Genomic DNA, 24789 nt, shown 5'->3' on the forward strand with positions numbered 1-24789 from the left:
TCAACATCCTGGAACTGCGGGCAGTATACAAGGCCCTGCAGTCGTCCGGCCCCGCTCTTCACGGAAGGGCGGTACAGGTGCAGTCCGACAACGCCACCACGGTGGCGTATATCAATCACCAAGGCGGAACTCGCAGTCAGGCAGCGATGTCGGAGGTGTCTCGTATCCTGTCTTGGGCGGAGGGTCACATTCCAGCGATCTCGGCGGTCTTCATCCCCGGAGTCCTCAATTGGGAGGCGGACTTCCTCAGCCGTCACGACGTGCATCCCGGGGAATGGTCGCTTCACCCAGAGGTGTTTCAGCTACTCGTGGACAGGTGGGGACTGCCGGAGCTGGACTTGATGGCCTCCCGTCACAATCACAAGTTGCCCGTTTACGGGTCAAGGACAAGAGACGCAGGTGCAAGTCTGGTGGACGCGCTGTCGGTGACATGGACGTTTCACCTGGCGTATCTGTTTCCTCCGATATCCCTGCTTCCTCGGGTTCTGCGGAAATTCAAGCAGGACGGCGGCATGCTCGTGCTGGTAGCTCCGGCGTGGCCCAGACGTCCTTGGTACTCCGATCTGAGGAGCCTCTCCATCGACGCTCCGTACCTTCTTCCTCAACGTCGGGACCTGTTGTCTCAGGGGCCCTGCCTTTACCCGGATCTGGGTCGGCTGTCTTTGACGGCGTGGCTCTTGAGACAGCCGTCTTGAGGTCTCGGGGCTTCTCCAGTTCGGTTATTGGTACGATGCTCAGGGCACGCAAGCCTGCTTCAGCACGGATTTATCACAGAGTGTGGCACACTTACTTTCAGTGGTGTGAGTCCAGACTTTATGATCCTCAGGTGTTCCGAGTTTCTAGGATCTTGGAATTTCTTCAGTCAGGATTGGATCTCGGCTTACGCCTTGCATCTCTGAAGGTTCATGTGTCCGCCTTGTCCGTGTGGTTTCAACGGCGGATTGCAATACTACCAGACGTTCACACCTTTTTCCAAGGTGTTCTCAGGATCCAGCCTCCCTTTGTGCCTCCTGTGGCTCCTTGGGACTTGGCGGTGGTGCTACGGGTCCTGCAGGGTCCTCCGTTTGAGCCTCTTGAGGCGGTGGAGCTCAAGTGGCTGACATTTAAGACGGTTTTTCTCCTGGCAATTGCTTCGGCCAGGAGGGTGTCTGAAGTGGGGGCGCTTTCCTGTCGCCCTCCTTTCCTGATTTTTCACCAGGACAGAGCGGTGCTCCGCACTCGTCCTGAGTTTTTGCCCAAAGTGGTCTCGAAGTTCCATATTAATCAGGAACTTGTTGTGCCAGCTTTTCAGTCCCCTGATCTTTCAGCTGGTGAGACTTCCTTAGATGTGGTCCGGGCGCTTAGAATTTATGTAGACCGGACGGCTTCGGTTAGGAAGTCTGATTCCTTGTTTATCCTCTTTGGTTTTCACAAGAGGGGTTGGCCTGCCAACAAACAAACGTTAGCCCGTTGGCTTCGTTCCGTTATTTGTGAGGCTTATGCACAGGAGGGCTTACCTGTGCCAGCCTCTGTTAAGGCTCATTCCACTCGTTCTGTGGGTCCCTCTTGGGCTGCTAGACGTGGCGCTTCTGCTGTTCAGCTGTGTAGGGCGGCCACTTGGTCTTCAATTCAAACGTTTTTGAGGTTCTATGCGTTTGACACCTTTGCCTCTCAGGATGCATCCTTTGGGCGCCGGGTACTCCTTTCAGCACAGGAGCGTCCCCGCCCTTAGTTGTACTGCTTTGGGACATCCCCAAGGTCAACCCTGTGGACCCCCTATGGACCCTGAAGTAGAAAACAAGAGATATGGTAAGAACTTACCTTTGTTATCTCTGTTTCTACGAAGTCCATAGGGTCCACAGGGCGCCCGCCCTGACGCACCTGGCTTCAAATGGGCTGTGTGGCTGGTCACCGGTTTTCCGTCTCCTATTGCTGTGAGTATGGTTTCTTGTGTGTTCCAGTCTTCCTTCTCTCTGTTCCATATTCTCCTCCGGCCTAGGCTGCTTACCAACTGAGGTGCCTGTGGCTCGGGGGCGGGGTATAGAGGAGGACCCAAGTGCATCCTGGGAGCTAAAAGCTTAACTGTGTGGTGCCCATGGATCCTGTTCCAGCTATAACCCCAAGGTCAACCCTGTGGACCCTATGGACTTCGTAGAAACAGAGATAACAAAGGTAAGTTCTTACCATATCTCTTGTTTTTAATGCAGTCTGTTGTGAGCTGGGTACACACTAACCGATTCTGCAGATCAGAATAAACGCTCCGATCCTCAAAGCATCTATCTGATCAGTGTGACCCCCGTGTACTGCTTTCTATGGGATGGGAAGAGCAGGCATCTTCATTTCTACTTCAGGGTCCATAGGGGGTCCACAGGGTTGACCTTGGGGTATAGGTTGGGAACCAAATCCGGGCACCACGCAGTTAAAGCTTTTAGCTCCCAGGATGCACTTGGGTCCACTCTCCCTATAACCCCACCCCCAAGCCAGAGGCACCTCAGTTTAAGTTGGTGCCCGGCCGGAATCGGGTCACCGTTTAGTGCAGTGGGGAGCTGATTAGCAGCCCCATAGCTTTATTTTTTCTAAAGGACAGTTTTTTATTTTTCCTTTGGATTCTTCAGAGCGGCAGCGTCAGACTGTCCATAGGACGTCTAAGCTGCCGCTCCGTCACCCCGCTGGCGCTGAGACGCCAGTACAGATCTGGGGATCTCAGCGGGACCCCAGAGTCTGTACTAGCCGGACTCTGCGGGCGCCCAGGACTGCTGCCGGATCCACGGGGAGCAGGTAAGGTCGCGGATCACCGCTTGCGGTGATTCGCGCATTTAAAATGCAGTCCTGTGCCTCCGGTCTCTGGGGACAGACCGGAGGCGCCGGCAGTGGCGGGCCCCCTATACCCCGTGTATCCACTAGACCACCAGGGACTTAGTGTTCGGTGCAGGGAGCCGGCGTCCCGGGGGTTAATAGCCGGCCAGGGGAGACAGCCTTCCCTGTTACAGCGGCTCCTCCCCTCAGCTCAGCGCGCCTTTCAGTATTATAGTCTGGCGTCGCTGAGCTGCTTCCTCCGCGGGCCACGCTTCTTCTGAGGTCTCCAGCGGCCATTTTCTCTGTGGTGCAGCAAAGATCTCCGGAGATGGCAGTGAGCCCAGTCCCCCTGCGTACCTCACCATCAGGTCAGTGTACACAGCGCTGTAGCCTTCCCAGACACTGAATCTGGGTAAGTTGCATGCAGTGTAATAGTGCAGTATATTATATGACATGATTATGTATATATGTGTATATCTGCATTGTATGTGACTTATGCTAGTGCTGACTGTCTGTATTCTCTCACCTGTCAGTGTATACCTATCCCTTTCCTTATCTGCCCTAATACAGCTGTACTTGGGGTGGTTCTGAGACTCACATTTATATACTTGTTAATATTTGTGAGGTTTGTCACATACTGTTGCGTGCTGCACGTTGCCATATTTTGAGTGGAACTGTGTGTTGCATACGCTGAAAATGGGTCCCTGCAGCTAATTTTTAGTATCAGTCAGGACCAGTATAGCGCTGCTTAATCACAAGGCTTGGTCAGATATGTCTGACCAGGAGATAGAGCGTTATACTGCACCCATTTTTACTATCCTGCAAGCCATGTGCTGCAGGTGTTAGTGCGGAGGATTTAACTCTTAAAGGGTTCTGTATGTGGCGTCATCGGGTGCCGGCCCCTTTCACGACCCCCTTGGGCGGTTTGTTTTCTCGGGATCCTCTTAATTGCGGATCGCCGGGCGGGCCCCATTGTTGTACCTCACTTGGGGTTACTTTACCATACTGCCCCTTTTTCATCTCAGGGTATCTCGCAGTTTCTTGCACTCTTCCCCTGTGACACAGACTACCGCTCCCTACAGGGGTTTTTCGAGTATATGAATTCCCCCTGGTGCCACAATAGTCTGTCATGCCCCTTGCAGGGATTGCCACAACAGCCACACTGGGTGGATGTCGTTTTTCTATGAAACGCAAATTGGCGTGGTTGACTCCCTGTGGTTACTTCCCACTTGGCTCTACCGTGAACTGGATACTGTTTTGGGCTCTTTCCCTCTTACACGGGGGGAAGCCTATCTCAAGTATTATTATCCCTGCTTTGGGCTGGTGGCAGGTCCATTCTGGTTAGAGTGAATGTTGACCTGCACCTGTATCATACACCCTCAGTATTACGTGCCTTCTGGTTCCCTGTTGCTGACTTGCGGGTGGATCGCATGGCGGGACTCTGGCTGTTGCCAGATATGAGGTATTACAACAGTGTTTGGTCTCCTGTCCCAAATTCCCTGAGGGTCATCATGAGCCCCTCCTGGGGTGGATGGGCTTGTTACTCGTCTGATTACAGACGTTACTACGCCTCCCATTCCTGCATGGTCGGATTCTTCTGATCCGTAGGTGGTAACTCTGCCTGAATTCAGTATACTCGCTTTCAGGGGTTGTTACCCATCCTACCATGGCTATAGCATGGTTGGTTAATACTATTGCATACTGAGCTGATGCATTTGTAATGTTTTTTCCCCTTCAACACGTCTGGGGTTCAAATGTATTTGGTCGCTCACGTAATATATGCAGTTGTCATAGGTGGACATGCCTATATTGGATACCAGCTCCTAACTTTCAGAGTTCCGGCTGCGACGGTATCCTCCGTAATACCCTATGGCTGCGCTCTGGGAATGCAGAGGTGCAGATACCATCTATAGGGTATATCTTGTTGGGTCCTGACCTTGACAGTGGCAGTACAAATTTCCCGCCTTCAGCTATGCTCACTATAGGGCCTCAGACTATTAAGTCTTTTTGTCCTCTGGGTCAGCCTAAAGGTCTGTTTCTTCATAGACTGTCGACCTTTACAAGGGCCAACATATCCAGTTCCGAGCAGGCCTGGACTGCCAGCCGATCCTGCTTCTGAACCTACGGATATATCGTCAGCCTGACGAGACAGGCCTACCACTGGGAGATGGCGATTTTTTCAGTTTGCCCGGTACTAGTGTCTAGTTGCCGCGGCTACGTGGTTAGGGGGGTACGCACTCTCTTTGCTCAGGCGGCCTATTTCCATGTGATGGTACTCAGGCCCTTATTCGGAACAGGGCCTTACAAATCCAGAAAGCTATACAGTTGTTGCAGTAAGCGGAGCTAATTGGGCCATCCCCACTTTCTCAGCGAGGGACTGGTTGTTCTGCTTTCTTTCTGGTGCGGTGGCTGAATGGTCCTCTTTGGCCTATTCTCTGTCTCATTTCCCTGAACCAGTTCCTAAAACTACCTGGGCTCAGGAGGCAATCCCTATGCTCCATCATACTATGTTTGGAACCTGGGGACTTTATGGTATCACTGGATATACAGGACGCGTGCCTACGGGTACTTACAGAGACCTTACCTCAGCATGGACTGAGGTTTGCTGTATCACAGCACTTACGATTTTTCGGGCTCTGCCTGTTGAGACTGCTCTCAGCCCCACAGGGGTTTACCAGCGTTTTGGATTTTCTGACAGTTCTTCTGTTCAGTATATCCCAATGCTCCTGTACCTGGATGGCCTCCTGCTCTTAGCAGGATCACCGGGGTACTTTACAGCCGGGTCAGGTTGACTGTGGCTTCTTCAGGGTGCAGACGTTTAATCAATGGGGAAAAAGTCCTCCCTGCATCCCTTTCTGGGTATTCTTCACCTAGGAGCCCTGCTGGATTCTCAGAATCTGAGAATTCTTCTGGCGTAAGACGGCATCTCCACTCTTCCATTAGGAGTACATGGATGTCTGCGCAGTCAACATATGTCTTTACACTCTGGGATGCATGGTCCACTATTCAGTGTCTGCCTTTGGAAGGGTGGAATGGGCTTAGTTCCATTCCAGGCCTTTCCATAATTGGCTTATCTCCAGATGGAACAAGTTTTTTCTGTCTGATCACTGTTCAAACGATGATGCTCTCCCCGGTGGCAAGTCGGTCCCTTTTCGGGTGACTATGGCCATCTCGTCCAGGGTATTCTTTGCTAAGGACAGTGTCTGGTTCGCATCCATTTCAGTGCAGTTGGATGTCTGTCGATTCCACCCTGTCAATTAACTTGTTGGAACTTTAGCCTGTCTTGGGCCTTCACTCTGGCATAGCCCTTGTTTCCCGGTGAACCTGAAAAAGTTCAGTCCGACAGGGTCAGAACAGTGGCTTTCTTTTTAGCAATACTGTTCGTTGGGTGGCAATGTCAGGTATGTCATACATTCGGACATTGTCTGAGGGTCTCCTTCCGACCATCTAGACAGTGTTCATTTCAGGTGCTCTCCATTGGGAAGCGGGAGTCCTCAGCCGTCATGACGTGCATCCAGGGGACTAGTCTCTTCCCCAAGAGAGGTTTCATCTCCTGGTGAGCAGGGGGGGGGGGGTCCTCCTGAGGTGACCCTCATGGCCTTCTGACTCTATCACACTATGGTGTTACAGTCCAACTCTGGGGATTCTGAAGCAACCTTCAGTGACTCTTTGTCGGTGAAGTGGTTCTTCCAATTAACGTACCTGTGTTCTCCGGTCTTCATTCTTCCTCGAGGGAAGTGTTTCAATCGAGACGGAGATGCTTTCCTGCTGGTGGCTCCTGGTTGCCCCAGATGTCAGGGGTACTTGGTTTTTCGGAGTCTCTCCATCGATACTCCATTCCTGATGCTTCACTGCCCGGACCTGTTGTCTCAGGGTCCTGGGGTTTGCCTTGGACCTGGGTAGTTTGTCTTTGACTGCGTCCCTACAGTGGTCTTACGGCTTCCCTGGCTTTGTCATCGTTGGAATGATTAGAGCACATGGATCAGCTTTTGCTGGGACCTACCACAAACTGTGGCAGCCATAATTCTTATGGTATTATACCTGTCGATATGATCCTCTGGGGTCCAGGATTTCCAGATATTCTGGCATTCCTTCCGGCTGGCTTGGGTTTCACCCTCGGCCTGGCCTTCCTGACAGTGCGGATCTCTACACTGTCAGTATGATTAAGATATGTAATTGCTCCGCTCTGATATCCAGTTCATCCTTTGGAGTGTTTTCTGGATTATGCCTCCATTTGTCCTCCCTAGGGACTCCTTGGAAGTTAGTAGTGGTTCTTCGTTAACTCCGGGGAAAGTTAATGGAACCGCTGGTTGTGATAGCCATTACATGGTCTATTGCTTTGGCTTTCTCTCTTTCTCTCAGGGAGTTTATATCACCCAGGGGAGTGTCGGAATTGGGAGCGTTCTCATGTGGCTCCCTCTTCTGGAGGGCATCTTGTCAGGGTGTGAGTTGCTCTCACCCTGTGTTTCTTCTTAGTGATTTTTAGGTTCCATATTATTCTGGAACTTATGGTGAGGCCATTCAGTCCCCAGTCCTCTCGGCTGGTGTGACCTCATTGACTGTGGTCCGGCCTCTGTGGATTTATGTGATCCGTTCAGGTTCCTGACGGAAATCGGACTCCTTATTGGTGGTCTGAAATTTCTGGTTTTAACAGGAAAGGATGGCCGGCCTATGGCCAAATGTTGGCTGGACGGCCTCGTATGTCTTCTTCAGGGGCCTACCCATGGGTAGGCCTTTCTGTTATTGATGCTTGTTTTTTCTCGGGCCATGTAACCCTCGTGGGTGGCTCGCTGTGGCGCCTTGGCTGTTTTGCCTTGCTAGATGGCCACGTGGTCTTCTGTCCACACCTTTTTAAGGTTCTAGGCATTGGTTTCCTTTGCCTCTCCGGATGCTTCCTTTTTGGCGGCGGATTCTCCTCTCAGCACAGGAGCGTCCCCTCCCTTGGTTGAACTGCTTTGGGACATCCCCAAGGTCAACCCTGTGGACCCCCTATGGACCCTGAAGTAGAAAACAAGAGATATGGTAAGAACTTACCTTTGTTATCTCTGTTTCTACGAAGTCCATAGGGTCCACAGGGCGCCCGCCCTGACGCACCTGGCTTCGAATGGGCTGTGTGGCTGGTCACCGGTTTTCCGTCTCCCATTTCTGTGAGTATAGTTATCGAGTGTTCCAGTTTTCTCTCTCTTTTTCTCTCCTCCTCCGGCCTTTGGCTACTTACAAACTGAGGTGCCTCTGGCTTGGGGGTGGGGTTATAGGGAGAGTGGACCCAAGTGCATCCTGGGAGCTAAAAGCTTTAACTGCGTGGTGCCCGGATTTGGTTCCCAACCTATACCCCAAGGTCAACCCTGTGGACCCTATGGACTTCGTAGAAACAGAGATAACAAAGGTAAGTTCTTACCATATCTCTTGTTTTTTAAGCAGTTCATAAGATGCAACCTCCCGATCTGACCTTTTCACTGGAGTGATGAAGCTGTTTAGCAGCTAACGCTCCTGCATACACGCTATACAATTATCTGCCGATCAGCCCGATAATTGTATAGATCTGATAAGTCCAGAATGAGTGATCATTACATTTGTGATCTGACACCGTGACACTACAGTGCAATATAAGGCAGTTGGAGGGTCTTTAGACCTGCGGGACCCCACACATTACTTTTCCATCACTTCTGAATGATCCAATCAGATTAGCAGATGATTTGGCTGTGTACATTTCTTCGTATTGGTTAGATATTTTGACAAAGGAAATACTGCTCATACGTACACCTTGTGTAAAACACTCTTGTAGGTGTCTATAACTACCAGATCGAGGGGGATTTTGGAAAACTGAAGACCTGTCTGAATGGTTTCCTCCAAGAATACGGGTTGTCACTCAGCGTGAAGGATGATTATATCCAGGAATTGTAAGTGTCCTTGTAATTCTGATGTCACCCCCCTCACCGGGAAATGCTAGGGGGATTATTATTTATTTATTAACACTTATTTACATCGCGCTTGCATTATCCATGGCTCCTTACAATTAGAAACAATTGCTTAATTCCTTTATTACTGACTTAAATCCCATTTTTCTTGTTTATTGAAATACTAGCGTTTAAATTCAGAAATGATAGCTATAACCAGTGGTAGGAAATGGGTTGGGTGCATGATCTCGGAGCTGATAATGCTGGCGGTCAGAATCACGGCAGCGTAATCTCGATGCATGCAGGTAAGTATTCTAACCCTTCCCATAACCCACCTTTCCTGCTGCCTAACCCTAACCAACCCCTTCCACAGTCTAACTCTAAAGGCCCCAATGCACTGTGCAATATGCACCTTGCGACGGACGATCCAACATATCGGGGTGGTCCCCACACACGGAGCGATCCGCTGCCCGACCGCCCGATATGCCGGCACCCCCCTCCACCACCTGTATAATGCTGCATGGGATAGTACATCGCATCCCCAGATCAAGTGAACATGCAGTAAGATCTGGAGGTGCCATGTACGACCCCCATGGGAGCGCGCACTGGCCGATGATATGCCCACACACCGTACGATATAGCAGCGATATCGTACCAATCCATCGGATTGGCTGCTATATCGCACCGTGTATGGGGGGGCCCTTAACTCCGCCTCCCTGTAGTGCCTAATACTCACCGCCGGGATTCTGACTGCTGTCGGGTTTCTGTATACCGGCATTGTCTGCGCCAGGATGGTGACTACATCCTGTAGGAAACAGTTCACATTACCTTGTAATAACTTGCCAGCTTTAGAGGGCCAGTTTACCTAAATTGGGGGGGTCTATTTCCTAAATCTTGGATGGAGATAAAGTGAACAGCCAGCAACATGGCAGTTAGGATCTGATTGGCTGGTACTTTATCTCCATCCAAGGCTTAGTAAATAGACCCCTATGTCTGGATTGTGACTGTCGGGATGTGCTGTATGTATTCTGACCACCGGCATCCGGACCGCCGGGATCCCGTACCCAACTCTGCCTAACACATTAGGTTACCATCTGTTTCAGTATTACCTGATTTTTTTTTCTTTACAAGAGCTAGTGATTAATGTGATGGGAATGAAAACAAAGTATACTGGTTAGTGAGATTAATCAAGTGTGTCACACAAGAAAGTCAGATTTGGGACATTTATTGTGTTTTGCGTGTGTGTGTATAAATATATTATATCGCACAGAGGGGTCAGTACCGCTGCTTACACGAAATGTCAGAGACACCACTTATAGAACGTAGTAATGTCCTCTTGCATGTCCAGTCTTTCGACCCCTGTCAGCAGCACGCATCAGAATAACACAGCAATAAAATCATTCACAGTAGTGTTCTCAACAGAAGAATGACTTGAAAGCAGCCAACACAAGTAAACAGGCTAAATATAACTATGGACTGAGCCCCTCGGGTTAAACAGACACCCAGGTTGCCTGGTGCACGGAGAGTGATGAGATTGGTCTGGACAACTGTCTTGCAGGAAGTAGGTCAGGAGCTGAGGGCTGTCTGCGGCACTATGGTCATTGTGTACAATTTCTTGTTTTCCAGCTGTCGATATGGAGCTGCTGAGCCTCATACCATTGCTTCATTCTTAGGAGGTAATATAAAGAGATGTACATGGGAAATTCACTTTAATAAACATCGCTGGTACTTTGGCTCAAATGCACTTAAAAAGTTTCTAAACTCACACGTAGGGGTATATTTATTAAAATGCGGGTTTATAGAAGTAGAGGTGTTGCCCATAGCAACCAATCAGATTCTACTTATTTATCTAGCATCGCTAGAATCTGGTTGCTATGGGCAACACCTCCACTTATAAAAATACGCACTTTCTACTTCAGGGTCCATAGGGGTCCACAGGGTTGACCTTGGGGTTATAGCTGGAACAGGATCCATGGGCACCACACAGTTAAGCTTTTAGCTCCCAGGATGCACTTGGGTCCTCCTCTATACCCCGCCCCCGAGCCACAGGCACCTCAGTGTAAGCTGGTGCCCGGCCGGACTCTGTCACCGCGCAGGGGGGCTACAGGAGCAGCCCCCAGAAGCTTTTTATTTTTCGAATAGATTTTATTTATTTTAGTTTCTCTTTTTACTACAGACGGCAGCGAAGGGCTGTCTGTACAGACGCCCACGCTGCCGCTCTGATCCCCGACTGGCGCCGCGACGCCAGTACTGATCTGGGGATCGCGGCGGGAGGACAGAGTCCGTACTAGCCGGACTCTGTCTACCTCCCAGGACTGCTGCCGGAGTCGCCGGGGATTCAGGTAAGCCGCGCGTCGCTGGCTAGCAGCGGCGCGCGGAATACCTTAAATGCAGTCCTTTAGCCTCCGGTCCTGGGGACAGACCGGAGGCTGCTGGCAGTGGCGGTGGGCCCCCCCCATAACCCGTGGGACCACTAGACCACCAGGGATAACCGGCAAGCGGGAAGCCAGCATCCCTGGGGTTAATGGCCAGCCAGGGGAGGAAGCCTTCCCTGTTCAGTGGCTCCTCCCCTCAGCTCAGCGCGCTTTTCAGCCTGCATGTCTAGCGTCCCTGAGCTGCAGTTCACTCGGCCACTCCTCCTCTGAGGTCTCCAGCGGCCATTTTCCCAGTGGCAGCGCAGATCTCAGGGAGCACGCGGACCGGTCCCCCTGTGTACCTCTCCCCTGATTAAGGACAGCGTACACAGCACTATAGCCCTCCCAGACACTGAATCTGGGCAGGTTGATTGTAGTGTAAAGGTGCAGTGAGTATATCTTCCTGCATGGTATGTGACTTTTGCTAGTGCTGCCTGTCTGTGCTTATTTTCCGCTTACTGTCAGCTTATACCTATCCCTTTACTTCTCCTACGGGCCCTACAGGTGTGTGGGGGAGGGGCGTTTCTACTGACCTCACTTATATAGATCACGTATTTGTGAGGTCCGTCACATACAGTTGTGTGCTACTCAGTGCCATATTGTGGGCTGTTGTTCAGCACACCGGTGAGTGCGTTTTACTTCTACCCTGGTGCCAGATATATAATATATTCTGTCATGTCAGACGAGGAGGTTGAGCGCTCAGTGGCTCCGGTGTTGGCCTCCTGCGGACGCTGTTCTGCAGGAGTAGATAGGGAGGATTTGTCACAGGATGGCCTGTGTAGTCGATGCCAGGTGGCTCCTGGCCCATCCAGACCTTCTCTGGCGCAGGAACCACCGTGGGCGATGTTTTCTCAAGTGCTGGTGTCTATTGCGGACCGTCTGTCGGTCCCGACTGCTCTCCCTACTAGGGCGGTGCCCCAGCCGACCATCCCCCATTCCCCGGGTGTCCCGCAGTTATTGCGGAGTCCTCCTGGGTCTCAATCAGTTGGTCCCTATGCGGGGTTGCCTATGTATATACAGGCTTCCCCTGTGCCGCAGCAGCCTGTGGTACCTTTTCAGGCCCCTATGGCGACGCCTCCACCATGGGTGGATGTGCTCTCCAACTCCGTGCAAAATTTGGCGGCCGCTTCCTCGGCTTTTCAGTCAATGTTGCAGACTGACATGCCTTCTAGGATTTCTAAACGCCCACTCATGACACGGGCTGATCAGGTATCGGACTCAGAGGGTTCCTCAGATGATGGGGAGGTCCCTGATGACACTGACTCGGACGCCTCGGTCCAGGAAATGGATACCAAGTCGTCCATTAATGTGCGAGCACTAGTTAGGGCGGTGCGAGCTATTCTTCTTATAGAGGATGAGGCACCGGTTCCTAAGTCGAAGTTTCCTAGTTTCAAAAAGACTAAGGTGGCTTCTGCGGTGTTTCCCCTGTCGGATCAGTTGACGGATCATATGGCGGTAGCTTGGCAGGCGCCCAGTAAGAGATTCCTTCCTCAGAAGCGGTTGGCTTCTAATTACCCCTTCCCTGAGGCACATTGTAAAAAATGGGAAACTCCACCGGCGGTGGATTCCCATGTCACCCGTTTAACTCGGGGCGCCACCTTACCATTACCGTCGATATCCTCGCTGAAGGATCCCACGGACAGGAAAGTTGAGACTTGCTTAAAGTCTATTTACTCCCTCTCCGGGGCGGTGGCCCGACCGTCCATGGCCATCTCCTGGGTGGCCAAGGCCATTGAGGGGTGGGCCAATGCATTGGAAGATACCTTCCCAGACGACGCTCCGGATGTCCAGCGGGCGTTGTTGGGACAAATGAGGGACGCTGCTTCTTACATTGGTGAAGCTTCTTTAGATGCTAGTCTGCTGACCTCGCGGGTATCGGCTGCAGCGGTGTCTGGCCGCCGATCCTTGTGGTTGCGGTCCTGGAGAGCGGACTCTGATTCAAAGAAGGGTCTGGAGGCCTTACCTTTCAATGGTGAATTACTATTTGGTCCGGACTTGGACAAAATAGTGGACACCCTGGCTAAATCCAAGTCGGCCTTCCTCCCTTCGGCGGCACTGCCTGCTAAGGTTCGGAGTTCGGCTTTTCGTTCCTTTCGGGTTCAGGGTAAGGCGAAAGGTCAGTCCTTCCCGAGACAGTCTGCGAGTAAGACTGCCTCTAAACCCAAGAAGCAAGTCTGGAGTGCTCGGCGCCCTTCTTCCAAACAGGAAGATAAACCTGCGGCCTGATGGGACGGGCCTCCCTCTGGGGGACCTCAGAGTGGGAGGCCGACTTCTTCTATTTGCCCAGTGCTGGCACAATACCACCACGGATGCCTGGGTTCGAGAAGTGGTCTCCCAGGGGTACGCCCTGTCTTTTCGGCACAGACCACCCCACCAGTTTTTCTGCACAAGTCCTTCTCAGGACAGGACCAAGGCGTTACAGGTTCAGGAGGCTATAGAGTCCTTGCTGAAAGCAGGGGTCATTGTTCCCGTTCCTCTATCACAACGAGGGACGGGGTATTATTCGTCTCTGTTTCTGGTGCAGAAACCCAATGGTTCTCATCGCCCTATCCTCAACTTGAAGTCTCTGAACAGATTCCTCAGAGTTCCCAAGTTCAGGATGGAAACGTTACGTTCCATCATTCTGGCGATGGAACCGGGGGATTACATGGTGTCCCTGGACATCCAGGACGCCTACCTCCATGTTCCGATAGCATCTTCACACCAGCGGTATCTGAGGTTCGCTATCCTTCAACACCACTATCAGTTCCGGGCGCTACCCTTTGGTCTCTCCACGGCACCGAGGGTGTTCACGAAGATTATGGCGGTCATGGCCGCACATCTTCGGAACCAGAATGTACGGCTGCTGCCGTATCTGGACGACCTCCTGTTGCTGGCGAGCTCCCCAGAGGTACTGCTTCAACATCTCCACCTGACGATCGCTTGCCTGCAAGCACACGGGTGGTTGATAAATTGGAAAAAGTCCTCCCTGATTCCATCTCAGCGGATGGTTCATTTGGGAGCCCTGCTGGATTCGCGTCAGCAAAGGATCTTCCTGACTCCGGAGAAGGTCGCCTCCCTACAGCTGCGGATACACAGTTGCCTGAGCCGTTGCCGCCTGTCGGTCCATTCGGCTATGAGAGTTCTGGGGTCCATGGTGTCGACATTCGACATGGTGGAATTTGCCCAGTTCCATTCCCGGCCCCTGCAGGGGCTGATTCTATCAGAATGGAACGGGTTACCTCACCGGATCCGCTCTCAGATGCTGGTGTTGTCTCCGGACGTTCGGCAATCTTTGGCTTGGTGGCTTCAGACAGCTCATCTGGTCGAGGGGCGCCCATTTTGGATCCCGGACTGGGTCCTGCTCACGACGGATGCCAGTCTCCGGGGTTGGGGGGTAGTGACCGGCTCTTTGTCGCTTCAGGGTCGTTGGTCAGCGGAAGAAGCACTTCTCCCCATCAACATCCTGGAACTGCGGGCAGTATACAGGGCCCTGCAGTCGTCCGGCCCCGCTCTTCACGGAAGGGCGGTACAGGTGCAGTCCGACAACGCCACCACGGTGGCGTATATCAACCACCAAGGCGGAACTCTCAGTCAGGCAGCGATGTCGGAGGTGTCTCGTATCCTGACTTGGGCGGAGGGTCACATTCCGGCGATCTCGGCGGTCTTCATCCCCGGAGTCCTCAATTGGGAGGCGGACTTCCTCAGCCGTCACGACGTGCATCCCGGGGAATGGTCGCTTCACCCAGAGGTGTTTCAGCTACTCGTGGACAGGTGGGGACTGCCGGAGCTGGACTTGATGGCCTCCCGTCACAATCACAAGTTGCCCGTTTACGGGTCAAGGACAAGAGACGCAGGCACAAGTCTGGTGGACGCGCTGTCGGTGAAATGGACGTTTCACCTGGCGTATCTGTTTCCTCCGCTATCCCTGCTTCCTCGGGTTCTGCGGAAATTCAAGCAGGACGGCGGCATGCTCGTGCTGGTAGCTCCGGCGTGGCCCAGACGTCCTTGGTACTCCAATCTCAGGAGCCTCTCCATCGACGCTCCGTACCTTCTTCCTCAGCGTCGGTACCTGTTGTCTCAGGGGCCCTGCCTTTACCCGGATCTGGGTCGGCTGTCTTTGACGGCGTGGCTCTTGAGACAGCCGTCTTGAGGTCTCGGGGCTTCTCCGGTTCGGTTATTGGTACCATGCTCCGGGCACGCAAGCCTGCTTCAGCACGGATTTATCACAGAGTGTGGCACACTTACTTTCAGTGGTGTGAGTCCAGACATTATGATCCTCAGGTGTTCCAAGTTTCTAGGATCTTGGAATTTCTTCAGTCAGGATTGGATCTCGGCTTACGCCTTGCATCTCTGAAGGTTCATGTGTCCGCCTTGTCCGTGTGGTTTCAACGGCGGATTGCAATACTACCAGACGTTCACACCTTTTTCCAGGGTGTTCTCAGGATCCAGCCTCCCTTTGTGCCTCCTGTGGCTCCTTGGGACTTGGCGGTGGTGCTACGGGTCCTGCAGGGTCCTCCGTTTGAGCCTCTTGAGGCGGTGGAGCTCAAGTGGCTGACATTTAAAACGGTTTTTCTCCTGGCAATTGCTTCGGCCAGGAGGGTGTTTGAATTGGGGGCGCTTTCCTGTCGCCCTCCTTTCCTGATTTTTCACCAGGACAGAGCGGTGCTCCGCACTCGTCCTGAGTTTTTGCCCAAAGTGGTCTCGAAGTTCCTCATTAATCAGGAACTTGTTGTGCCAGCTTTTCAGTCCCCTGGTCTTTCAGCTGGTGAGACTTCCTTAGATGTGGTCCGGGCGCTTAGAATTTATGTAGACCGGACGGCTTCGGTTAGGAAGTCTGATTCCTTGTTTATCCTCTTTGGTTTTCACAAGAGGGGTTGGCCTGCCAACAAACAAATATTAGCCCGTTGGCTTCGTTCCGTTATTTGTGAGGCTTATGCACAAGAGGGTTTACCTGTGCCAGCCTCTGTTAAGGCTCATTCCACTCGTTCTGTGGGTCCCTCTTGGGCTGCTAGACGTGGCGCTTCTGCTGTTCAGCTGTGTAAGGCGGCCACTTGGTCTTCTATTCAAACGTTTTTGAGGTTCTATGCGTTTGACACCTTCGCCTCTCAGGATGCTTCCTTTGGGCGCCGGGTGCTCCTTTCAGCACAGGAGCGTCCCCGCCCTTAGTTGAACTGCTTTGGGACATCCCCAAGGTCAACCCTGTGGACCCCCTATGGACCCTGAAGTAGAAAACAAGAGATATGGTAAGAACTTACCTTTGTTATCTCTGTTTCTACGAAGTCCATAGGGTCCACAGGGCGCCCGCCCTGACGCACCTGGCTTCAAATGGGCTGTGTGGCTGGTCACCGGTTTTCCGTCTCCTATTGCTGTGAGTATGGTTTCTTGTGTGTTCCAGTCTTCCTTCTCTCTGTTCCATATTCTCCTCCGGCCTAGGCTGCTTACCAACTGAGGTGCCTGTGGCTCGGGGGCGGGGTATAGAGGAGGACCCAAGTGCATCCTGGGAGCTAAAAGCTTAACTGTGTGGTGCCCATGGATCCTGTTCCAGCTATAACCCCAAGGTCAACCCTGTGGACCCTATGGACTTCGCAGAAACAGAGATAACAAAGGTAAGTTCTTACCATATCTCTTGTTTTAGTAAATATACCCCTTAAAGTGTGTGTGTGTGTTAGTGTTAGTGTTAGGTCCGGTACCTGAACATCTTACCTCCTGCGAGTTGATCACCCACATATATTGTCAAATTGTGTACAGACGAGAGACTGGGCCAGCCGTAAGGGTGTGTTCACATGGGGAAGTTTAGGTTTGCCCTGCATTGCACTCTCTGGGAAAAAAACTCTGTTTACTTTTATTGATCACTTTGTGAATCTGTCCAGATGTTAAACCAACAGTGAGTAAATACCAAAAAGTGTGATGGTAGTAAACGTGGTATCTAATTATGTTTAAAATTGATCTATGGTGCTAAAAGAGACGCATGCTGTGTTTTATTGACACACAGCAGTTGTACAGCACAAATAGGAGTCCTAGGATACTCTATAAGCCACAGTTATCAGTACAGACACAACACTACCCATAAGTGTTGCTGCAAGATCGGCTAATTTCCCTCCATACATTAACCCACTATACCATAATAATGTCTCATAGTCCTAAAGCAGTTATTTGTTAGGAGGAAATTTTTAAATTATGCATTATCCTATGTATATTTAAACACTACTTTGGTTGTGCATTACACAGTGCCTTATATAATATCACTTTAATTCAAGAAAAGTGAAACTACAAGAGACTCGCAGTTTGCTGATCTGAAACAACATCTTCTGGAACACCACATTCGACTCATTGATTTTTTTGTATGTGACGCAAAACTCGCTGAATCGCATCACTTTGGTGGGACAAAATGACGCAATTACGTGACCCCGCTCTGAAATGACAGCTGTCCGCCCCCTTGCGCTGGCCATGCCCCCTGCCAATCCGATCTTGCTGCTCCCTCCCGAAAGGGGTATCCAGAAAGTTGCCAACCATGCTATAGGTTCTGGCTGATTATTGTTCTTTGCACTGTTATTACATAAGACCTAGCAGTGTATTAGAAGGTGTTATCAAATAAAATGTATTTACTGACTTACTACTTTTGTCTCTCTGACTACTTTTTGTCTTTTTTTTCTTTTTCTTTCAGGAGCTGCTGCTCAGGAGGCTATAAAAATAGTAACAAAGCAGTTTGTTATATTTAATAACACCTTTATCTACAATGCCATGTTACAGACCTCTGCCACCTTCCAGCTGTAGACCCTCTGTATAAAATGTTGTACATGTAGCATTTGTGTTCATCTCTGTACATTAGCATTGTTGTCTCTCCTATTTAGAAGTTGTATAATAAATATGATTGAGTTCTGCAATAGCACAGGTTCCCAATAAATCATTTGTCAATTTTTAATTATCTAATGATGTTTGTTGGCAATAAATAATTTACTTTTGTAGAAAGCTGACGGTTCAAGGTTTAGGTGAGAGAAATGACACCATCCACCTGTGCCAGAGAACGTCATCTGCAGCCGCCGGTATTTCTTACCCATCCCGCAAATAGCAGGGCAAGATGATGATATTGTGTATTAGAAACAATTAAGGGTCATGATGTCACAATGTCTGTTTCTTTCTCAAAACACACAATTACAAATAAATCCAGCATCCGCATTGAGCTGTGACACCACTGGTGTGACTCAGAGGGACACTATAATGTCAGATGGTTATAATGCTTTTAACTAATTGGGCAGTGTACAGTGTAGTAAATAAAGAATGCTATTAACAAATGTTATTGTATCAAATAACTTCCTGTTCCCTAAATGACAGGACTGTAGGAGAGGTCTCATCTTGTCCTGTGATGGCAATGACCATAGGCATTCGTCCGGCTCGTCAACCTGCAGCTGTTCAATAGTGGGTTAACTTAAGGGCAGTGTGGGGTAGATGTACTAAGCCTTGGATGGGGATAAAGTACCAACCAATCAGCTAATTGTCATTTTTCAAACACAGTCTGTAAACTGACAGGAGCTGGTTGGTTTTGGTCCATTTATGAATGATCACATTTGCAATGTGATCTGGGTGCCACATTAGCGCCCATGCGGGATGCAATCATACCGTCCGGATGTATCAATTTGCACCCGCAGGGACAGGGGCTCCGAAAGGAGCCCGTCCCTGCCATGCTCCTGTCACTTAACTCCTGTACCGGGGATCCTGCACGGTCTACAGGCCACGCCGCGCCCATTGCTGGGGGAGGTTTCCTATGGAACCCTCTCCTGGACAGATTTGGGATGTGTAGCGTTTAGGCTACAATGTCTTTCGCCATCTTCAGATGGCGTCTGCTGCCGGAGATCAAGGTCAGAATCCTTCACATTCTATTATTGAATGATAAATAGGTCCCCAAGGCTTAGTACATCTACCCCTGTGTTTGACATAGTGATCAGAAAGCTGCAGCTACGTCACATCAGCTGTCCAATCATGAGAATAAAACCCTAAACTTTACAGTTCATGCTACTGACACTACTCATAAGAGAATTGCTTGTAATCTCCTAGTCTGTGTTAATTAGGCATGCAGCCACTTGGCCAGTTTGGTTGCTTGTGACGAGATTGGCTATATGTACCAAAAATCCTGGTATCTATGGACACAGGTGGAACATCTTGTGAGCTGATCACTGTGATTAGGTGATTAGCTAGTGTGCAATCACCTGCCCACTTCACTGACTGAGTCCTATACGATCTAGTAGTTCAGCGTGAGCTGCCCCAATGCTTAAGCTGGGTACACACTAAACAATATTTAGAACGATTTGCTCGGAACGACAATGTTCAAATCGTCCAGTGTGTATGTACTATGCGATCTCGCTCTGCGTCGTCCGTCGCATCTTCAGGTCGGCCCTACGTGCTGCTCAATCTGAGGGTCTCGTAAACGATTTTCCGCAAATCGTGCAGTGTGTACAGACTACCGGACGACCAAGCGATATGTTAACATATAGTTAGCGATGAAACGACCAAATGATGCACAATATATCGTTTGAAAGATTGCACAGTGTGTATGCACTATATCACTGGTTCTCAAACTCTGTCCTCAGGACCCCACACAGGTCATGTTTTCCAGGTCACCCAGCAGGTACACAGGTGTATTCATTACTCACTGACACATTTTAAAAGATCCACAGGTGGTTATAATTATTTAACTTTTGATTCTGTGAAGAGACCTGGAAAACATGCACTGTGTGGGGTCCTGAGGACCGAGTTTGAGAACCTGTGCACTATATAGTTTGTCTAATGGAGCATACACACGGTCAGATTTGTCAGATGAACGATTTTACCAAAGATTTGAACGTTTTTTGACTGCATTAAAATGAATGGAATCGTCCAAGTCTGACTGCAAACACATCAGATGTCAGATATCGTTATCTGACCATCGGGAACGCGCATTGTTCAAATCGTTCATCTGACAGATATGTCAGATTTTCCTTCAGATATGAACGATTTTTTAAATAGTTATCGTTCAGATCGGAAGAAAAATCTGACCGTGTGTATGCACCATTACAGTTCGAGGGAAATCGGGACGACCATCACTTCTACCCTCCAACATGACCCCTTCCATCCGGTACTGCTCCTGGATTTCCTTCTTAATTGATGATTGCAGACACCTGTGTTGAGCTTGTTAATAGATGAGACAGGTGTATCACCACAGGTGTCTGGAATCATCAATTAAGAAGGAAGTCCAGGAGCAGAGCTTTTTGTACCGGATGGAAGGGGTCATGTTGGAGAGTCTGCATCATGTCGTTTGCTCAACGTCTGATGTGTACCCAGCTTTAGACAGCTTCTCCTTGTGCAGCCCAAAGTGCACCTGACAGGACACAGTGCGGGAAGCCTTTTGTTGGTTTCCCCAAGACTATGATAATGCAGTCTTCTTACTACAAAGCCTTATTAATATGTGGTCAGTAAGTGTCCCAGTAGTGTGTTATGGCCCTAGTGGCATTAATGGGCTGCATTCTATGTATATTGCTTCTGCCTAAAACTGCTCCTCCTGAGTGAGGGAGACTGGAACCCTTCATGAGGAGTCATCTGGCAATGTATAAGATAAATAGCTCCATCTTCTGGCCCTAAAAATCTGTAATGAGAAACCTGTGGGTAGCTTGCCACCCTGTTTTACTGACTTGTTGCTTTTTAAGGCTCCCATACATCAGAGATTGATTGCAGCAATCGTGCAATTGCAATCAATTGTGTATAAAAAAAATCTTTCCCTTTTTCAATCGATTGCAAATTGCACGATTGCTGCATTCAATTGCTGATGTATGCGGGTCTTTACACACGTTCGTATAATGGATAATATAATTATTATAATATAATTACTGTGTCAAGTCCAGGAGGCAGATCTCCTGATGCTTGCTCTTACAGCACCACTAGTGACCTGCCACAGACCGATCGACTGCACCCATCAGTCTCCTATGGCTAGTTGGCAACTACCAGTGTCCTGTCCTGTAAATTGTTGTAACTTGTCACCACCAGACAGAAACTTCAGGGTTTATTCTCTGTCAATCAAGTTTGCTAGTCCCGCAGGGCGCAACCAATCTCATCTCTTCCCTCTCCCCGCCCCTCACCCATCCACCTGATAACGGAGGTCGGATTGTTTTGCCCAATCAAGGACCGCGGGCTGTAATGACGTAACGAGGTTTGTTTGTTTTTTTTGCGCGGGAAACGCAAGATTTTCTCCTTAACTAGAAAATAACATGGCCGCTGCGTCCCGTGTCCCAGTTAGCGGGTGATGACGGCGGGAGTGCTTTCTGTCCTGTCACACAGGTGGCCGGAGGATTGTTATTGATAGGCACGTGTGTAGGGAGTTCATGATGGGTGGGGGGGTGTATTTCTGCACTGATCTGATCATTAGAGAATCGGGATGGCCATCGGTGGGTTAACTGTTAACCATCGATGGTCATTCCTACTGATCATCCTATGATGTACTGATGTCTGACTAGCTGTAAATTGAAATATCAATCTGTCCTGGACAGTTTATGTCTTAGATTATCGAGTTTGGACACCTTGTGGCCCAGCCATCCCTGAAAGTCAAATAGCGGGACATCATATAGTGCAAGGGCAATAACCTGGACGGAATGAATTAATTGTTGTTAATGCTCTATGTTTTACAAATAACAGATCGGTTAGCCAAGATTGTTACAATGGAGTAATGTTGGAGCATGGAAAATAATTTAAAAAATAACAAAAAAGACAAATATCCTGATTGCATATCTAAAGTGAGCAATAGTAACTGCCGAAAGTAGGGACAGCCATCAAAGCGCTAACCAATCGATGGTGTCATCGGTGTTTAACATTGAAGACATTCAAACATTGATGGGAAACCAGAAGGTTTGAACCATCGATGAGCATCCCAGGGAAGGGGGCAGGGCTATGCGCTGTAACCCCTACACTGGGGAAATAAAATAAAAACCCTCTGCCATCAATGGTGGAGAACCATCTGAAATCTGCCAATCGATGACAACATTTTCAACCAAAGGTGGCAAAGCTTTGATGGTTGCTAACCACCGATGGCTATCTCTAGTCAATAGGCTAGTTATATGCAGTGCATCCATGTTTATAAGCTGCCCAAAGATAATTTCCAGGATCTTCCATCAGAGGCCACATTACTAAGTGTAGAGAAGGCTATTGAAATGTAAGACATCAACCTGGACAGAATAGTAGGCATGCAATCATTGTTTGCCCGATGGCATGTAGTTATCAGACTGTCCTACATAACCTCCGATCAGTACAACATGCTCTGCTGCAGAACTTCCTTTATCCGCTTAGCCATACTGACTATTTTTTAGCAGGTTACAAAATCAAAAAGTTCATTACTAAATAGTGCAACCCAGGTAACTAGCAGTAAATGAATATGTTTAGGAGCAGAGCGTTTTGTTCTAGGTGGAAGGGGACATGTAGGAGGAAATTAAATTCTGCGCAATGTGCCATTCTGGAACGGCACATTGCGTCCAACCACATCGCATATATTTCCTCGCACCCATTAGGGGTGAGCAGTAAAACCTGCGATGTCGGCAGTGCCGTATATGACGAGAATGTGCACAGTCAAGAATCACGACCATGCTCTGTGGCACGTCATTATCAGAATGTATTTCTCCCCATATTATCTAAGGCTTATCTAGCCAATTCAAATGTAATTTCATAGACCTATAAGCAATAAAATGCTTCACTGTCCTGTTCAGAATTATATGCAGAGCCCATCTCATAGACCAGTTTACAGTATACGGTTGTATGCAGCTCATATGCGACTAGCCTATATTATTACATTCATTTATTTCTAATGTGCCACAAAGGTATGCAATGCTGCGCAAAAGGACTATAGCTACGGAAAACAATATATGGTAGGGAATCGGTATGTAATGCCAGCGGATAATATAGAGACACCAAAAGACAGAAGGAGCCAAATCCTGACTGGGGCTGGTAAGCACACTAACCCTCTCCTCTCCCTACCCTAACCTCCCCCCCCAATGCCTAACCCTGACCTCGCTCCATTAGTGCCTAACCCTCCCTCCCCGCACCCTAAACCTAACCCTCCCGGGAGGGGGAGGGCTGGCCCTACACCCCCCCCCCCCCCTTTTTCCTAACCCTCCTGGCGGGTGCCTAACACTGTCCCCCGTGGGTCCCTATACCTAACCCTCTCCCCCCACCCCCTCCTGGTGGCTAGAACCTAGGACACCCGGCTTACCTTCGTTCAGTATACCGGGTGTCGGGATTTAGACGCCTATCTTTAGTCCCCTGTCGGGCTTGCAGTGTCGGGATATCGGCGGGCTATCATGTGGTAGCTATTGTTCAAAGCAGATTCCAATGGTGAGACAAGAACTACAGCCACTCACCGCTAATGTGGGCATTCGCCACCTATCCCAGACCTACAGTATGTGCTGTTGGGAAAGTGCTTGTGAGGTGGTGTTAAAGATGATGAAAATCCTATGTCAAATGTATTTGTCTAGGATTCTAAAGCTGGGTACACGCTATACAATATATCGTACAGCCGGATTGGAACGCTATATCATACACATCGTATAGTTTGTACGTCCTATCCATCGTTCATTGCATCGTCCCATTTGCTGTTTTGCACAGTGGATGGGACGATGCAATGAACGTCACGGTGCTATTACATGCAGTATGTAACTAAACATTGCATAGTCGTACACCGGATTGTGCAGTGTGTAGGGTGCGCACGATTATCGTTACATTGCATTGTCGCTGGGTCGCACCATCACATGGGACGAGCCTGGCAGAGGAGGGCTGCCCATGTTATGATGCCCACATATCGTTCTGAGTTGCCTACTGTTTGCAGGATTGTACAGATGCTGTTGCTCCTTAAGCAAACTGTAGCAAAAATAATAATTATTGGAGATTTACATACTGTACACTTTAGTATATAGGTATATAGAGCACTTTCTGACGCCTGCAAATTGGACTACTGATTGTCAGCTGGAGTTTTCTGTTCAAGCATCAGCCTGTGCTGTAACCATAGTATGGTCAACGTAAAGACATTTTCAAGACATCCTATGGCATAGACAGAGCTTGAGGATGTTTTTACGTTTAATTGTACGACTGCCACTTCCCCCATAGAAGTACATGGACGCTGCTGTAGACCTCTATAGAGGGCAGTATGATCATCTGTACTTCCTTCTACTGACTTTAATGAAGAAGTGATGAATGAAGAATGGCCTCTGTCTCCAAGGCATAAGGAATCTGAGATTATGGGTGACAGTCCTGAGACCAGAAGACAGGCAGTTGATGAGACCACATGATATTAATATAGTCTGTTATGATATTCTTTTTGCTTTTAAAACAGTTTTATTGACAGATTGACAAGAAATCCAAATATACAAAGTCAGGTACAAATATTTGTTACAGAATATCCTATAGCTTATAAACAGTGATATACATGTTATGATATTCTACCAGAATAGATCACCCAACAATTTTCTGTTTTGAGCTGTTTTGTATCCCCCACCTATGTATTTAAGGTGCATTTTTAGTGTATATTTCTTATTTTTACATAAAAATAACAGTTCTATAGTTGATTGTTAACACTGCAGTCCAAGTAAGCGCGAGGGTGGGTAAAGCTATTGGGAAGAGAGGTTGCAATATTCAAAGAACAAAACCGTATATAAAACAGATTTAAATGACATTTACTAATATACAAAAGTTTACTGAAACTGAATATAATTTTC

At 49.2% G+C, this 24789-nt stretch overlaps 2 protein-coding genes across 4 annotated transcripts in view; both read left to right on the forward strand.

Annotated features, from left to right (window-relative positions):
• Window positions 1–17990, forward strand: part of NAE1 (NEDD8 activating enzyme E1 subunit 1) — a 46413-nt gene extending 28423 nt beyond the window's left edge. For both annotated transcript variants that reach the window (XM_088458369.1, XM_088458371.1), the window contains exons 18-20: window positions 8561–8675; window positions 10299–10348; window positions 17733–17990. In XM_088458369.1, coding sequence (XP_088314495.1) covers window positions 8561–8675; window positions 10299–10348; window positions 17733–17842 — 275 coding nt within the window. In that variant the 3' untranslated portion in view covers window positions 17843–17990. The remainder of the gene's footprint in view (window positions 1–8560; window positions 8676–10298; window positions 10349–17732) is intronic.
• A 3311-nt stretch (window positions 17991–21301) lies between these two features.
• Window positions 21302–24789, forward strand: part of TERB1 (telomere repeat binding bouquet formation protein 1) — a 140256-nt gene continuing 136768 nt past the window's right edge. For both annotated transcript variants that reach the window (XM_088458351.1, XM_088458350.1), the window contains exon 1: window positions 21302–21373. In XM_088458351.1, coding sequence (XP_088314477.1) covers window positions 21339–21373 — 35 coding nt within the window. In that variant the 5' untranslated portion in view covers window positions 21302–21338. The remainder of the gene's footprint in view (window positions 21374–24789) is intronic.

This window comes from Taudactylus pleione, unplaced genomic scaffold (genome assembly GCF_031769625.1).
Source record: "Taudactylus pleione unplaced genomic scaffold, aTauple2 ptg000828l, whole genome shotgun sequence".
NCBI classification, from domain to species: Eukaryota; Metazoa; Chordata; class Amphibia; order Anura; family Myobatrachidae; genus Taudactylus; species Taudactylus pleione.